Source organism: Hydra vulgaris, chromosome 11, assembly GCF_038396675.1.
Source record: "Hydra vulgaris chromosome 11, alternate assembly HydraT2T_AEP".
Lineage (NCBI taxonomy): Eukaryota > Metazoa > Cnidaria > Hydrozoa > Anthoathecata > Hydridae > Hydra > Hydra vulgaris.
Genome location: NC_088930.1, coordinates 20375278 through 20394653, shown reverse-complemented (window position 1 = coordinate 20394653; position 19376 = coordinate 20375278). Strand labels below are relative to the sequence as shown.

The 19376-nt window shown below is 28.7% G+C and overlaps 1 protein-coding gene across 1 annotated transcript in view; it reads right to left on the bottom strand.

Annotated features, from left to right (window-relative positions):
- LOC136087508 (uncharacterized) overlaps nt 1–14753 on the bottom strand; it is an 86478-nt gene extending 71725 nt beyond the window's left edge. The window contains exon 1 of the mRNA XM_065810399.1: nt 11341–14753. Within this exon, the coding sequence (XP_065666471.1) occupies nt 12645–13853 (1209 nt within the window). The 5' untranslated portion in view covers nt 13854–14753 and the 3' untranslated portion in view covers nt 11341–12644. The remainder of the gene's footprint in view (nt 1–11340) is intronic.
- Nucleotides 14754–19376: the final 4623 nt, after the last annotated feature.

Sequence of the window (19376 nt, the reverse complement as noted above, 5' to 3'; positions counted from 1 at the left end):
TTTAACGTTGATTAAATCAACATTAGTTTATTAACAAAAAATCAACGTGGAATAAACGTTGAAAATTCTGACGTTGAGATTTCCACCTCGATAAGACGTTGAAAGAACGACTTTTTCTTCAACGTTAGTTTATCAACTACAAATCAACGTGGAATAGACGTTGAAAGTTCTGACGTTAACATTTCAACCAACTTAAGACGTCGACATGACGTCGTTTGCTTGCTGGGAAGTTATAAGATTACCTGTAAATACGTCATGTGACTGTAATGTTACCAGGGGTATCTGAAGTGGAGTAGAATTATTTGTTTTCTAAAACAGTTAGCAGGTAGACTGTATGTATGGCATGGTTGACTTTTTTTCATATACAGTGAATATTTAATAATAAAAGATAATATATACTAAAAGGTAATATATACTATAATATATGTATATATGCATATATATTATATATATATAAATATATATATATATATATATATATATATATATATATATATATATATATATATATATATATATATATATCTGTTAGTTATATTTATAAAGTACTTTCTGTTTTAAAATCAGGATTTCAACATATAGTATTATGGAGGTTGGCCCAAATAACTTTGCAAATAAGCGAAATATCTAAAAAGTTAGACACAATGGAACCAGAATGCAAGATGATGAAGGAGATATATTAATACAATTTGATGATATAGACGCTTTATATGAGTTTGATAGAAAACTTGGAGCTGATAAAAGAGTTTTCAAAAAGTTTGTAAGTTATTTTTCATGAAATTACCTATGGAAGGGTTAAATGTTTACAAAGCAATAATTGATAGCTATAATTTTAATTTTAAGTGTTGAAAATTGGAAAAGATGTTGATCTATATTTTTTTATATATTTATATTTCTTTTTAATGGCTGCCTGTTGAAAATAAATTTAGTTGAATTCACAAAAAATAGACATAAAAACTCAAATAATAAAATATATTAGTTTACATTAAAATTGTAAACTTCATGTATTCTTATGAAATAATGTAAATTGAAGATATTCTTTCCTCCTTTCAATACAATTTTATTCACTTGACCAAATTTGAATGTTTTTGCATTTATTTTTTAGAATCGATGAAGCGATCTGAGGCTAAGGCAACAGACAAAGAAACTAGATCATTTATAGCCTCTTGCCTAAAGTATGCACCTTATCGTTTGAATGGAGGTAAACGGAAATCTGACAACCACGAAATAGACGATGAAGTTCACGAAAGTGATAAAGAAAAAAATCAAGATGAATTCGTAGTAGACGGTGACGTTGAGTCAAATGAAAGCAGAAGTAGTTTCGAAAAAGAAAAATAAATTATCTCCTTTGTAAAAAATTTTAACAAATACATTTTAGTAAATTTTTTAAAGTGTTATGTTTCAACGTTGCTTTTTTGACGTTGAATCGATGTAGATATTAGAACGTCAATTTCTTGTTTCCAAATCAACGTTTGTAAATCAACGTCAGTACACCGTTAAGTTATTGACGTTGAATCAATGTTGATATTTCAACGTCGATATTTTGTTTCCATTTCAACGCTAAAATCAACGTCAATAAATCAACGCGTTATCGACGTTGAATCAACGTTGAAATGCTTGCTGGGCTGTTTAAACAACGTTAATGTAAAAATGAGTTGTTGCTATGCAAAATTTAGCTCCATAGCAACAATGTTAAACATGTATAAAATCTGAACGGGGATTTAAGGGGACGAGCAATCAGTTAAAACTCAATTAAAGCATCATATAGCTCAAATAAATGTAAGACAGCACATGACAAATTGTGGTTATTATTAGTTATAGGACGGCAAAAAATAAATTTCTTAAGGAATTTTTTTTTAATCTGTGATTTTCATAGTTTAACTGAGATAACATGCTATGATAAATTTATTTCACACATTGGTTTTTCTTTTCTCTACATACTACATAGAATAACATGTACTAAATTTTTGTTTCGAAAAAGTAGATGTTATTAAAATATAACACTACGTTGATGTCACCGTAAATTACTAATTTATTAATTTTTTTAATTTTTTTTTTAAATTTTAATATTCAAATGCTTAGAGTTACTAATGGATATAATACAAACAAATTATCAATAAATTTCTCCTAATATATATAGATACTAAAATTAAATAAGTTTTCAAGATTAGACAACCAAAATTTTTCCCATTTTGCCCATCTACTGGCCCACTGTGCACCGTCAGAAACACGCTATGCATTTATTCAATTTTGCAGATCGATTCTCACATAATTGAATATTGTATTTAATGTTTTAATTTCTATTTATATGTGAAAAAACAATTTAACCCCTTTAGCGATTAAAGATTTATTTATTTTGAAACCCATAAACAAACACATCATAAAAAATAATAATTAACTCCGCTCATTATGAGCGGAGTTAATTATTACTTTTTATGATGTATTTGCTCATTAACTCCGCCTACAATAAATTTATAGAAATATTTCTAACCCAGTAATGACTTTCCAAAAACAAAAGAAAGAAAAAGAAGTAAAAGCAAAACACTTTATCTGTCAATTGAAAAGTTCTTAAAAAGTCAAAAGAAAAAAAAAATGCCAACATTTATAAAATTAATCCCAAACAAAGCATTTGTGTGCAAGTTATAATAGTATAAGTGTTTTAAAACCTTTATAATACTAATATCAGCAGTTCATGTGCGATATTTTTGATTTGGGCAAACTTTAACCCATTTACTCAAAAAATTAATAAACAAATAGTTCTAATAAAGCCTTAAATAAAACAAACTTCTTTATTAGTTATCAACAACAAAAAACAAACATTTTTGAAATATATTTTTTCAAACTTTATATCAACCCAATAAATATACATTCTCTAAATTTGAATAATTTTTTATGCAAGATTTATGCATCAGTTCTTCTTAGATTTTACTAATATGATTGGAAGTAAAATCAAAAGTCAAATATTTTTCAAAAATATATCCATTTTTTATCTCCATATTCGTTACTTTCATATTCATTTTCACTGTCATAGATATTGGTATCGACAAAATCGATAAACCGATATTGCTATTCTTATCGGTGTACCGATATCTTCGTATCTTGTTGGTTCTGTAGAAGTCTTGACACTGTCCGCAGTAGGGATGGTACTTTTACTTATTTTGATGTAAAAACGCGAATTACTTTTACGCGTAAATTACTTTACATAACTCATATAAAAATATATAATTTACTTACATTTAAAAGTAATTCATCTTTTTTTACATAAATTATATAACGTGTAAATCTTAATTACTTAAGTTAAGTTTTTAAATGAACAATCGTTACTTGAAAAAGTGATTTACTTTTACAAGTAAAAGTTATTTGCGGTTTTACTTTTACTTGTAAATGGAAATTACTTTTTGAGGTCGTGTAAAGTAAATTATTTTGAAAAGAAATTTTGGCTATAGTTATGTAAAAAGTTTACATCGAAACGTAATTTACTTTTTAAATGTAAAAAAAGTTATTTATGAGGTAAACTTACATAAATATAATATTTAAAAAACATATTACTTACTTTACAAAGTAAAATAAAACTACTTAACAACAACCATATAATTTTTCGTGCAAAAGTAACTAATTAGCATTAGCAGCTTACATAAAAGTAATTTGAAAAAAATTGTTATTTACTTTTACAAATAAAAGTAAAGTTTTTCTTTGAAACTTTATACTTTACTATGTAAGTAAGTAAAATGTAAATTATGCAAATTATTGTTTTATTTCTCAAAGAACAGTCATTTCATGTTGATTTAACATAAATTTTGAGATAGGTAGCGTATTCAAATTCATTGCCTGTTCGAGAGCACTTCTGGGTAATAAATCAAGTAATACTCTGTGTGGGCAGTGTTTGTGGTGGGGCATCGGGAAAGGACTTTTTTTCACGTATATCATAAAGGAAAGTTCTATTGTAATTAGGGGCAAATATAGTCAACACGTGGGTAGTGTAGAGATGGGCTCCCTGCCACATAAGTGCTAACAGGGGCTGCTAAATAATCATTGATTTTTTATTTCCTTTTTTTGCTGAGTAGAAATAGGGTAACTTTACATAATTTCGCCCATCACTCAATGTCGCCCACTATCTTTAATTACTTGCATGTCAGTTAATTCACACGCTGCACCATCAAAAAGACGTTTATTTAGAGCAGCAAACCAACCTTATCAACATCAGAACAACTTTGGCCTCAAGAGAATCGTACATAAAGAAGTATTTCTTAAAGAAAATTTGGTTGCTTTTTGGTAATTTTTTTGCTACTTAATTTGCCGAATTCAAACCAGCTAATGCAACTCTACCGAGTTAATTATTTATTGTGTATTTTAGATTATAATTTAATTTTATTTTCCGCTGTTTATTCTCTGATTGTAATAACATTTACAACCGTTTGAAATGGTAGAATATGCATAAAATTGTTTCCTGCTTAACCTACCAAATTAACTCAATTTCGCCCACGGAATAAACATATTGTCGCCCAATGCATTAAATCTCGCCCAGGTGGCGAAAATAGATGCACCATGTTAAATTAAGACTTACGGTACCAGCAGTTTTAACAAAAAAGCCTTTTGCCATGACCCCCAATAATTTTAAATTAAATTTGGATGACATTTAAAAAATAATTGAAACTCAAAAACAATACGCCTCATCTGTGCATTGTTATTAAGGAAACTAATTAAAAAATAAATTGCTAATAACAGTATTATGGCCGAGCGTTGAGTATAGAGTAATTGTATAAAATGCTCATGGTCATCAAAACAAAATGAATTTGCTAAAAGAGAACAAAGAAAATATCGTAAATAAGTAAACTTTGTCTACGATTGCATTTTCTTTTCCTGATAATTAATGGTGAGAAAGAATTTAGAATTGATTTATATAATTTTATATTTTGTTCCTATGTTTTTTTGTTTTTTTGTAATAGTGTTTAGAAATAATGGGTATTTTATTTACGATTGTTTTATTTATTTTCAATTTTAGAACTAGTGTTTTAGTTATTGAAATAACTAAAACATTAGGTCCAAAACGTTAGGTTCAAAAGGACCAAAACTCATTTCATGCAAAATAAGAATGTTTCTTCTTCTATAGACTTTTGTAATTACTTAACTAAATAATTAATCACTTCTTCGTAAATTAAGTGCTGAGAATTTCTAGGGTTGCAATTAGGTTACAGATACTAACATGATGGTATAACTCCTTCAACATCTGGTAGTAGTACTCTTGACATTTGTCAAATGAAACAGCCACCAACAATTGATGCTTCTTTAACTCGTGTCAATGGTTCCAATCATTCCATCAATCAATCAACCAGTGGTAAGAAATGGGGTAAATTCCTGAAATGGAGTGAAGAAAATATGATGAATGCAATTAAGCATGTTAGATCAGAGCCATTATCTTCAGTGCGTATGGCAGCAGTATTGTACAATGTGCCAGGTACAACACTGAGAGACAGAATTTCTGTCTCTCAGTGAAAAGTTGTTATTGGAGCAAAGCCAGGAAGAAAATCTACCCTACCTTTTGCACTCGAAGAAAAACTTATTACTTAAAAAAACAACTTATTACTTAAAACTTATTATCATATTAACGATTATCCCAGCAATAGAGCAAAGCTAGGGTTAAGTTTTGGAAAGTCACAGTTTCTGAATTATGCTGGGAAACTTGCCCCAAAGCATTAATTCAAAATCAAGAAAAGCAGCTATTGGTCTAGGGTTCAACACCGGCATGAGCATAAATTTATTCTTCGAAAACTTAAGGGTACAGCTTCAGTTCGACATTAGTGCATCGATAAAGATAAAGTACCAAAGTACTTTAGTGTTTTAAATGATGTCATAGTGAAGAATGATTTTCACGTTAAACCAGAATCCATATAGAATATGGATGAAACTGGTCTACAACTTGACGTAAAATCAAGAAAACTGGTTGCACGAAAAGACACAAAAAACCTCCATAGTTGAACGAGATGAAATTGAGAGTCAATCACTGTTATTGCATGAGTAAATGCACAGGGCAAGTTTATTCCACCTCAGGTTTATTATTATTGTTTTTTTCTTGTTATTTAGGTGCCCCAAGGAGACCTAACGGTCTTGTCACAGTGCATTGCAGAAGTGCATTTAACCAGGAAGTTCACGCCTCAAAAGTTTAACTAATAAAAATTATTAGTTAAACTTTAGCTAGTAACTGTGACTAATTTTTATGTACAAATTTATAAAAATTCTGAATGCAGCATAAAGTTTAATAATTTGCATTTCAATAGTATTATTTATTATTTTCTTAGGAATTTTAATCATAAATTGTTCAAGAATTTATTTTTTCAGACTTCAATTTTTTCTATGGATACTAAAAAAGTTGCTAATTATCCAGAACAATTACAAAATGGCACTGAAGAAGATAACGCAATTCAAAGTTTGTTCGAAAGCAACGCTTCTCCTTCGGAAGCAGAAACTGTTGATATTTGGTCAATCCAATTGAAGAAAAAAATGTTGACTTCATTGTGAATAGTTTTACCAATTTTACTAAGCGAAAAGAAAAAGAAATATTAAAACCAGCAAACTTTAATTCTACGACAGTTTCAGATTTTCCATTTGCAAACTCTTCCTACCCTGGTAAGTCAATCATTTCACAAAGTGATCAATAGTTTCATAGCAACAATGTAACTTTTAATTAATTTTTAATTTTAAAGTAACTCAAAATTTTTTAAATTATTTTAATATTTGTACTTTTATTGAGTATATAATTTTATCAATGCAGGTGATGGATATGATGATGTTTTGGCATATCCAAAAGCAACCGCACGGAAAAAGATGGCAAACAGAGAAGGTCAGCTTAAATACTTCGTTTTAACTTCTCAAGAAGCATAATCAGCGAAGCTAAAATATCATTGAGAGAAAATTCAACAGGAACGAGAAAAAGTATCAGAAGAAAATATCTGCGACTTAATAATGCTGCTAAGCGACTCAAAGAAAAAGAAGAAAAACAGTTATTGGCAGAGAAAAAAGTTAGAACATTGTGCTCACTAGTCTACAACAACAACAAAAAAGAAGTTCATTTCACTATCATCTATATTGCGACTGTTAAAACTTTATTTTAATTACACATTTTACAATTACAATTAGGATTGATCTCAAAATCCAGATTCAGGTCAGAATCTAGGGAGGGGTGAAAGTTCGCATTCAAAAAAACCCTCTCGTATTATACTTTTTTAATTAAAATGGTGCACCTGTATATAACGTCCACCGAGGCAACTATAAGTTCTTTTTTAAAGTCACACAGTAAGCAACTTTAAATCAACATGGCGAGATTGAGTTCAAGCGGGCGAGAATCAGTGCTTTTGACACACTGTACAGTTTATAATGGTACTGCTAACTACTCTCATAAAGTCTAAAGATTTCTGCATAGTTTTGTAGTTGAAGGAGTAAGCTATCTAATGATATATTGTGCAGCTGTGTTAAATTAATAACAGCCTGTCAACATCAACATTAGTGCGGATGTGGACGTGGTTCGATGAAGTTACCCTAGGTTGGAGGCGATAATAAAATTTTGTCAGGGAGAAGGTGAAGTGGGGGGGTGGAGAAAGGGAATGGGGCATAATTTGTAAGTTATGAATAATTCATGCATGTGTAAACCTTGACTAAGTCACTGTTCGTTAGAGCGCGCTTTTTTTCTAGTTGTTTTCTTTGTATTTGTCTTTTCAATCAAGTATTTTGTTATAGTTATATGACGCAATACAACATTTTGGGGATCCGCAATGACATCGACTGCTAATATAGTTTTCAAAAATTTATAAGTCTTTAAACTATCTGATATAATTTATATGATTAAAGGAGTACTTATCAGATATAATCTTTTTATGCGTTTTATCATGTATAATCTATTTGAAAAAAGATGGTAAGGAAAGCTATTCAATCTTCTACTGTAGGTTGTGGGCACCCTAATAACCTCCTTTTTGTTGCGTTGATGTCCGAGCCGCACAAGGATGATAAGAAAAATAAGATCTGATTCAATCAAAACAGTGCTTTAGAATAAACTTGTAATTTTTTTTCAAACGTTAGTTTGACTTCACAAGATGTTTAAAAGTACATTTTAAAATTGTTTTCAGAGCCAACTGTAGAACTCCACTTTTTTAAATCTCTTTCTTTTTTTTTTTTACTATTACTTTTTCTTTCAATATTTACTTTGATTTTACTTAATCTTGACAGCATTTGTGTACTGGGAGTACATGAACATAAACATGCGTGTTAAATTTGCTTCCTGGGCAAGGGGGGTCGTACCTTTATTTTTTGTCTCTAATATTTTGTTTTCTTTACAGTTGGGGCTTATAACATTTTAGAAAGAAAGATTTTTTGCAAAAAGCTTTGAAAAGGCATTTTTTTGATTTATTTGTTATAGTATTAATTTATTGTCGGGAGGAAATAGGTTAGTTGCCCTGATGAAATTTATCGTAAAGGAGCCGGGCATATTTTTTGCTCTGCTGCTGCTTTTCGCTTCTTTTATTTAGCGTGGTTGTTGTCAGGGCCGTCCCGAAGAGGTCTATCATGGTGGGGAGGGCGGGAGGGGGTCGTATATGCTTTTTACCAATTAGAGACACACACACAAAATTAAAGGTCCTCGATATTTGACATTTGCCAACTATACTTCAAAACTTGCCTACTGAAATGCTAAATGTACAAATGGGCTAACTCAAATGTATATAACAGCTTGGGGTCGTAACAACCACTCTAACAGAAATGAAAATTTTTTTGTTTTTGTTTGTTTATTTATCAATAGCTATTCATAAAACTGTTGTTCGGAATGAATTAATTTCATTTTGGTTAGATTGGTTTTTAACAACAACCACGCTGAATAAAAGAAGCCAAAATACAAACCTTAGAATAAAGTTGCAAAATACAGAGCCATTTCCAAAGAAAGAACAATAAACTAGACAGTTTTTAAAAAAAAACTTTTAAATAACTAATGTAAATAACATTAAGATTAGTTTTAAGAAAAAAAAAAAAGTTGAAAAAGTAAAAGTAACTAACTCAAAAAAATTTATAACTTTTCATAATCACAACAACCGCTTATTTTAATTTAATTAATATAGTGAATTTAGTAGGATGGTTACAAAAAGCACACTTTCAAACTTAAAAGTATATGGTCGATTGTGAAGAAAAGTGTCTTAGTGTTATTTTATCATACAGATGAAATAACATCAAGTTCTTTTTTTTCCGTAAATTTTTGTTACTTTTTTTACTTTAAATTTTCAAAAATTATAAATTAAAAAATTAACAAAAATGCAAATCACAATATTTAAACAACCAGATTCCAATCACATATTTCATGTAACGACATGTAGCAAACTCCAAACATTTATATATTCTTGTTTATGTAAAGCTTTTCAAGAGTATTGCGAAAATCGGAGTTCTCTTAACAATAAACCCCTAAAAAGTTTATAACATCTCTATATACATTTTTTTAACATTTTAAACTAAATTTAAGTTTATTTACAACTCTCTAATGTCATGCAATAACCTCATAGTGTTCAAAAATTATGACAATAAAAATTTTGAGTAACAACCACCCCCCACCCCCTCCCCAAATATTAAGGGAATTTAAAATATTATCTTTAATTAAATTAAAAGTTCGCCTGACAATCATATTCTGTTCCTCATTTAAAAGTTCGGAGCGAAAGTTAGCTAAACCAAATGACGCGGACTTATAATTTATCAATTTATATATACATTTATATAAAAGAAAATTTTTAAAAAAGACTTGAGTCTACAAGATCATTTGTATTTTTCAGACAATATTATAATATTGTTCAAATTATTCTTTTTTTTATTTTTTATTAATTTGATAATTATCAAATTAATTTTTTTTTCAAATTTAATTTCGTCATTGATTTTTTTTTTATTATTACATAAAGACATTCTTTAATGCAGTGGTTGATTTTTAATTTTTATAATTTTATATTTTTCTAAATTTGCCGTTACAAATTAAGACTTTTCTTTTGTAAAATATACGAATAGAAGCTGGGGTGGAGGGGTTCAAGAAGAAACCAAAAAAAATCTTACTGCCAAGCCCCTAAATCTAAAATCTGTACATAAATCTAAAATCTGTACATAATAAAATCATTAAAAACTTGTCATTAAAAATTGATGATCATGTATTTTTCTGAAGTTTTGCATTTTTTGGGAATATATCTAAAAAATTATTATATATGTAGCTGAAAAACCAAATTCTCCTGTTTTAGTATTTATTTAAAAAAAGAGAAATCTTTTTCTAAAAAAACATACTAAAACAGAAAAAATTTTGTATAAATAACAGAATTTTTGAACAATTTAATTTTTTTCACATATAAATAGAATGGTTTAAAAAATAATATCCATGAAAATATAAATTAAACAAAATACAAGATTTGATTTTAAGTTGATTTAAATACAAGTTTGCGTGGTATTATACCATGTCAAAAGCAATGTAAAAAGGTTTCATAATTTCAAAATGCGGCGATTTCTTTTATCACCAAACTGATTAGAATAACTTAAACAACAGCATCTTTAACTAAAAGTATTACTAATAGTTACGTACAAATGAGGTCTCTTAATGTGTTGTTAAAAACCATATTGAAAACATTAAAAGACTTTATGGTAACCAATAATATAATGATGTCTACTTGTGTAAATTTTGAGATGTAATAGGCCGGGTGATTAAAAAAAAAGTAAATGGTTTTACTCAGTAATTGTTCAGCTTTACGTGAAAAAAAATTTCAGCAATTTTGCTAAAGTTTTTATTCACGTAAAGCTGAACAATTATTGAGTAAAACCAATTGCTTTTTTTATTTACCCAGCCTATTATTAATATAATTATAAAAAACCAATGATTTTGGTTAATAAATATACTTTTGGTAAATAAAACATACTCAAGTGCCAAACTTAAGTATGTTTTTGTTTATATCACATTAGAATGTTTAGAAAAATGTTGAAACCACCACTTTATTCGGTTTGAGTGTAAACTTTATATAATCATAAACTTTGAGTTTTAAATTTTAAAATCTGTTGACTTAAACTTAATGTAAAAAAATAAAAAATAAAAATTATTAATTTATTACCTCCACATTTAGGGTAGGTATGGTAAACGTTTTAGGGAATTTTTTTTTTCCAGGCTCCAATCACCATAAACTTTATTTGAAAATACGTATAAATCATTGATTAGCTGCATCTCGGGTTATACGTATATTACACTATGACGTAGCAAAGTATTTTTTGTCAGTAGACATACACGGCCAAGGTGCCCAATTTCTGTTTCTCTGAAATAATAACTTTTCTTAAAAAAAAAAAAAAAAAAACTCTTTAAAATATCTGAAGGTTTTCTTTTTTTACCCTTTCTGAGTCTCCCATGGTACAGTGGGCCAGAATGCACTTTTACTGGACAAAATTCATAACTAATTTAATATTAGAGCTATATTCACTAAAATTAGTATGAGTACTAATATGATGTCTGCGCTTTTTATGAAGGTAATATTTTTTTATTTCGTTGCTATGGATACCTTTATTTTGCTTAGCAACAACCTACTTTTGTTATCTGCAGATATTTTATAAGTGCTATATTCACTAAATTTGGCATGAGTACCAATATAAGATCACACTTCTTACAAAAGTGATAATTTTTTATATTTAGTTGTTATGGATACTTATATTGCTTAGTTACCGGATACTTTCCTTAGTTACAAAGTGGTAAATTGATATTTGAATATCTTATCGGATTTTTGACCCACCTATATTGAATAAAAATTGAGTATTTAGGTAAATAATGTTTTAGGAATAATAAAAGCAAAAAATAGTGCAAGAAAACGTTATCAATTTTAAACTACATCAAAAAATTATAAAACAATAATATCGTTTGAAGATTGTTTAAGTAATTGTAAAACATCTGAAGGAAATGCTTTATGATTTGTTTGGTGTGATGTTGATTTACGCAATGATGAAATAACAGGATCACTGGAAACTAGGAGTCTATTGATAAGATCAGTATTTGTTGCTTTTTTGGATGTTTTTCGGCTGAAATTTTCGCGATAAGATTTAAAGTCTTTATTTCTAGCCTCTTGAGCTTCCTCTGACATAAGTCCGATGGGTAATGTAAGGCTTTTAATTATGCCATGTCCATGTATCAATACTTTGTGAACTGATTGAGCCATGTAATACCATGGATACAAGGGACACATATAGTCTAAAAGTGTCAAAACAATTATCCTTGAACTTTAAGCAGTCTATTTCATATCCTGAAGAGAGCGTTACCAAGATAATGTAAAATCTGAATATAAGGTTTTGGTCAATACCCAGAATTTCAGCTGTTTGTTCATATGCTGCAAAAGCACGCCTTGAGGTATTGCTATCATTACTTGTTCCAGAACCACCACTTTTAGGGAAATCAACAACAAGTCCCATTTTGTTCATAAAATCAGTCTGAATCTTTTGTTTAGCTACAGATGCCTTTTCTTTGTGTTCTTTAGATCTTGCTTGCCACTTTCTTGTTTCTTTTTTATATGCAATGTGCAATAACATCTCAAAAAATCGAATCCATGCATGAAGACTGGAAAGACCATATTTGAACTCTCTGTTAGTATAATCTATATTAAGGATACCAAGGCTATTTATATTTTTGGAGAGACACCACACACTGAACAGCATTGGTATGAGTTATTATTTTCAGATAATATTGTTTGAACCTTCCCATCAATCATTGTAAGTTCAATAATACAATTCACTTCAATAGAAGATCCGCAAACCTCTAATAAAATCATACCCAAGCTTTCTATCTCACTTTTAATGTACTGATCTTCTTCAATCACAGATTCCTTGGATTCCATTTTGTATGCAAATCTTATGGGTCTACAATAGGCTGTGGAGGACGACTTTTGATTTCTCCAAATAGGCACCTTTTCGTTGCTGTTGTTAAATCCAGTCAAATCCAATGGGACAAGACAAGTAATAAATAATGATTCTTCACGCTTTAAATCTCTGTTAATGTCGGGTTCTGATAAAACTTGTTTATAAATGCTTTGGCCAGTAGCACCATCAAAACCAGCCTTACACGTTAGTGTCATTGTTTTTATTGCTTTGTCGTTCAATATCAAGTGCCTTAGCACAGGTTCCTGAACTGCAAAGATTCTTTGCAAAGTATGAGTCATTAAATCTTTTAAAGGAACTGAAGCTGAATAGTCCTCCACTGTTATGTTTGCAGGATAACATTTCAATTTTGCATCTCTGACATCATTGTAAGCGGGGTAGATGTTATATTTTTTCTCCAAGGCTCCGCTTCTAATCAATTGATAGGAAGCTTTTGTCAGACTTGCATCAATTATTAAAGCCAGTGCTTCGTCTGCTGAATATTTAGTTGCTTTATCTGTATTTGATATATTTAAAACATTCTTGGCAGCAATAACAACAGATTCATTTCTAAATTTTTTATTAGCAGCAAAAAATAATTCATTGGATGAATGAGATTCAATTAAACAAGATACACGCCGTTTTTTAGTTTTATTAGAACTATTATCAAATGCAACTGGTTTTCGACCACGTCTACTTGCAGTTGGCTCATTGTCTTTTTTTCTGACAATTAAATATTCATTAAGCCAGTTCACAAACTTCTTTTCAAAATTTTTCACAGTATAGTTTGCAGATTTCCACTTTTTCTTATACAAGTAAACAAATCGTTGAACAGCATGTCTAAAATCAACGTCTTTAAAATCAGCAAATTTTGGCTGAATAAATGTTAATATATCTTCAGTAATATTTTGTTTTGAAATACTAAGATTGTTTTTTTGGAGAAAATTATTAATGTCTAAGTTTAACAAAACCATATCTAAATAATTATTGTAACAAGTATTTTGTATTTAAAAGTAAAATGTTATAATATATATGCCGCCTGGACTACTAATACTTGTTAGTAATTAAGTTACTACAAGTGTTAGTAATTAAAATTAAAAGTAGTTAAATTACTGTCAGTGTTAGTAATTAAATTACTAACAACTACCGAAAATATGTTGTTGCTATGTTATGCAAAGTAAGGTATCCATAGTAACCAAAAAAAGTTAACCTTATAAGAATTCTGCATCTCATTTTAATACATACCCCCAATATTGTGTATTTAGCGCAAGTAAAATACTGTTAAAACAACGTTAATGTAAAAATGAGTTGTTGCTATGCAAAATTTAGTACCATACAACCAAGTTAAAACATACATAAAATCTGAACGGGGATTTAAGGGGACGAGCAATCAATTAAAACTCGATTGAAGCATCATATAGCTCAAATAAATATAAGACAACACATGGCAAATTGTGGTAATTATTAGTTATTTTGCGGCAAAAAATAAGTTTCTTAAGAAATTTTTTTTTTAATCTGTGATTTTCAAAGTATAACTGAGATAACATGCTATGACAAATTTATTTCACACATTGTTTTTTCTTATCTCTAAATACTCTAGAATAACATGTACTAATTTTTTGTTTCAAAAACGTAGATGTAATTGAAATATAACACAACGTTGATGTCACCGTTAATTACTTATTTATAATTTTTATTTTTTTTTATTTTATCTCAATATTCAAATGCTTAGAGTCCTGGTAACTAAGGGATTTAATATAAATAAATTATCAATAGATTTCTCCTAATATATGTAGATACTAAAATTAAATAGGTTTTCAAGATTAGACAACTTAAATTTTTCCCATTTTGTCCACCTACTGGCCCACTGTGCATGGGTATGTGCGCCTTATTCTAACTGCCTTGTTTCAGCTTTGTCTAAATTCCAGACCTTTCAAATGGTTGGCCTGAGAGTGAATGTTTTTGAGACGGTTTGATTCAGAGAATGGTTATTATAACTAAAACTATCATGGAACGGAAATGAAGAGGGTTTTAATCATGGGCAGAAACCTATTGTTGATATTTTCAAACTTTACAGGGAAGAAATACCTAAAACTGCGCAAATCAAATGTTGCGGCAAACTAGATGTTAAGAAATTAAAGTTTTACTTTTTTGCATTACTTTTGTACAAGATCCTGTCAAAGTTATTGTAAAATATAGGTAAATTTACTTACTTTATATAAATTACTTTTAATTTACTTTATAAATTATATAAAATGTTTTCATATATTTGTGTTTTTTCTCAAATTTTAAGAAGAGTTAAGTGTTTTCTAAAATACTTAGTTATAAAGCAATTTTAGAGTTTTTATGTCAAATTTGGCTGTATTTAAAAATAATTGGAGCCAGGGTTGTAAAAAAAGGCTGAATGACACCCCCTCCCTCTCCCCAAAACAATAAATTTTATTAGAACCAGTCAGCAAAATGTACCTTAGTTTGCAAATGTGAGAGAGCAAGGTTTTTTTTTTAAATTGATAAAAAAAAATAAACACACTTATTTAACAACTATTCTCGCTGCTTCTGGTTGGAGTGTTTTGGCATAAGCAGGTACATATATATTTAACCCAGCAACTTTAACGGTTATTATTTAAAAACTTATTTTTCTTTGAAATTAACTCTTTTTTTATTAAAAATATCTAACATTCTTTAAATTAAAACTTTTTCAGTTGTCAAAGTCTTAGAAAAATAGTTTTTGATTTCAATATTTGTAACATACAAGTTTGTAATATTAGTCTGAAGAAAGTATACAATATATATATATATATTCAACTTTTTTGCATTTCTCTTGTTTTTGGTTTTGTTTTGATTTTTAGCCAAAAAAAAAGTCTTTTCACCCGTTTGTAAAAAAAATTAAAAGCTTCAGATATGAGTTTTAAAGCTCTTTCTACAAATTGGGAATTGTTTGGCAAATTAGTAAGAGAGAGAGAGTTTATTACCAGTTTGAATAGCTTGTAGTAACTCATTTGAAGAAACAAAAACTCAAAGGCTCAACCTTTCTTGTAGAAACCTCAACTAAGTTGGTCCAAACATCGGCTTTGAAAAGCAAGGGTTTAACGTTTAAGCTTGAAATTTAAATCAATTTTCCTGGATGCCTAATTTGTAGGATTTGATTAAGAGCACAATCAATTACAACTTCATCATCTAGTAGCATAGCATAAAGAAAATTTTCTTCACAGCATCAGTAAAAGTTACCTTAAAGATTTATCAATACATTATTTTGAACTCTGTTATCTCCTGTTTATTGGTAAATTGTATTATTTTATAAAGAAACCTTTTTTAAAGAATACTTTTTAGGTTCGTTGTTTTTTCCATTTATTTCAGATATAACATAGAGAATTGGTAGCCAAGACTGGTGAAGCAAACAAGCTCCTTATCCTAACTTTGCAAACAAATTATCATCCTTACCAGTGCCAGAATATGTGTTGCCTGGAACTATTGCTAATAGAACAATTGCTGAAAAGAACATGCTTTGACGAGAAAAAAGATTATTTTCACAAGTAAAAGTGAGACGATGTTTATATTTGGTGGTTTGAAACAAGGCAGGTTTGCACACAGTTTGACACCCCATTACTCTTGTATTTTCAAAAATTTATTTGTTCATTTCATAAACTAATGAATTTTTGTCTTTTTTTCTATCTACACTAATTGTTTTTAGTTGTAAGACTTCTTGACGGTGCATAGTATCAATTGAATTAACCACTTTTGTTTTTTCATAAATTACCCTATATTCAGTTATTACACAGTCAATTTTTTTTAAGATTTCAACTTACTTCCCCAAAGCCTTGAAGGTCACCGCAGTTGAGGAGTCTAATTCAGTTGTGGCAACAACCCTCTATAACTCAACTCTATAACTTCAAAAAAACGAATCTTGAAGAACAAGGCCGCTGCGTACTACCAGTTGAGTACTACCAGGGAGGCGGTGGGAATTGAACTCGGAACTTCTCGCTTATGAGGCGAGCGCTCTACCACTACCTTACTACCACTACCTTACTACCACATTAATTAACGCAGTCGTTAGCATTACTAACTTCATATTATATAGTACTATTTTTCATTAACGATTTGTTCTTCAAACTCGTCACTTTTAGCTGTATCTAAAGTTAAGGATTCAAAACTAAAAATTTTATCTGAATCATCTTCTGATGTTGTTTGAAGATTTCTCTGTCTAATTTGCCTTATAGTAGCCTCAATTTCTCTCTAATAAACAATTTTATAACCCTTGCTGCCACTGCTTGGTCTACACTACCTAAACTCCAACTTCATTTTTGTCCTATCTTGCATCATTTGTCCTTTAAATATTCTCTTACCATAACAGGGACCTAAAACAAGTAAGGTATTGTAAAACTGAAAGTGTTTTAATATAAAGTGACAAGTCAATGAAATATAAAGTCTCGGTCAAATAATTAGAGATAAGCAGTTAATGCTCTTTTCTTTTACTTAATCTCCCATTTTTATGAAGTGTGTTTGTAAATGCATTATGACACTGGTAAAAAAAATTGCATGTATTACTTGTTTACTTTTCTCACAGAGACAATCTATGTTTCATTGTGCACTCACTTTTCTCGACATCAAGCTTGCCTTAATTTATATTGTTTTACTATCAAATTAAAATCATTTTAAAAAAATTTGTTGCAAAGGCTTCTGCAAACCTTAGAAGATGGAGGTAGTGGGGAGGGCGGGGGTTCGGGGAAGTTTGAATTGGGTACTGGATTTCTAACTACACATATAAAATTCTTTTCACTTAATATTCAAAAAAATTGTTTTAAATTTTAAATATTCACCTATCATTACAATTATTAATAATTGGAATATCACACAGACAAGCAGACAGATCGAACCACATTTCTTGTTCTTTTCTTACCAACTTATACTGAGTATATGGACACTGCTTGAAATGTTCTGGAAATATATTTTTTCAATGGGTTATCATTTATCAAAGGTTAAAAAAACTGACTTTTGTCACGTCAATTTTCAAGTCCAAAGTTAATTTCTGCCCGTAAAATAAATCTTTCTCAAACTTGTAACCATATTGAATGAGCTGTTTGTTAGTTGGCGATTCGCTCACGTGTAAATTATAGAGTTTTCTACTCAATCTTTTCTACTAAATATTCTTTTTACTAAAGCCTTTGTAGGTCTTCTAAGCTTTTTTGAACCCATGTTGATATCACAATATGAGTTAATTATTTAATTAAAAAATAAAGTGAAAACCTTTCATTTAGTTTATATTTATTTAAGTAAAATGTATTTGGAAATTTAAACATGTTATTAACAAATAATAATGCTATAATTCCTCAAAGAAACATTATATAAACAACTCATAATGTATTATTGAGTTATTTGACAAATTATTAATTAGTTACCATTCCAAATGTTCAAAAATCCTAAAGCATGATATAAGCAAATAATAACTTTATTTATCCGATTAAAAGCATGATACAACTATTATTGTTATTTAATACATAACAACTACACGATAGTTAAAAAAAAAAAAAGCGAATGCGTAACATCCAATTATAATAAGCAAAATAATTTTTTTTTAAGTGTTTACATATTATGTATGCACTTAATAACAATTAGTTTACATATTAGTTAACTAATATCTATCAAATATTTATATGATATTTATCAAATTTGATAGATAATTTTTTATCAACCATAAAATGCAGTTGTTTACCGTAAATTTTTCAATATCATAACTTTTAAACGATCTGAAAGTGTTTTTATTTCCGGACCTTAAGTAACTCCACTGTGAAAATTGCAAGTTTTTCTTTTGTATTTCCCAAAACGTTACAAGATTTAAAAAAATTTTTTTGCGGCAATTAATTAATTTATATACAATACATAAACTGCACGCTGAGCCAAATGATATTTCATACATGACAGTGGTTTAATATATATATATATATATATATATATATATATATATATATATATATATATATATATATATATATATATATATATATATATATATATATATATATATATATATATATATATATATATATATATATATATATATATATACTATTATAATCAGTCAGGGACTCAAAGAAGGTAAGGATGATGCGTTTATCATCATAACCTTTTCATAGAGCCAAAAAAAAAAAAAAAAAACACTTTAATATTTAAAGTAAAATAAAAATTCAATAAAGCAAAACTCGTTTTTTTTTTTAGTGTAAAAAATTGAAAACGAAAAAATATTAAAACAAATAAGTAGGAAAAAAAAAAAGAAGAGAAAAAAATAAAAAATTTAAAAACTTGAAAACAAATACCATAAACTATAATTAAAGAGATGCATTTTAGTTTGTCCTTTAAACGATGAAATGCTTTTTAGGTCTTTAATATTTTTGTTTTGGAAATGATTCCATATTGACGGACCACGGTTTGTAATTAGAAAACTTGACTGCTGTGATTTAATTTTTCCTAGGTGATAGTCGTACCTGGTATTTGAACGAAGA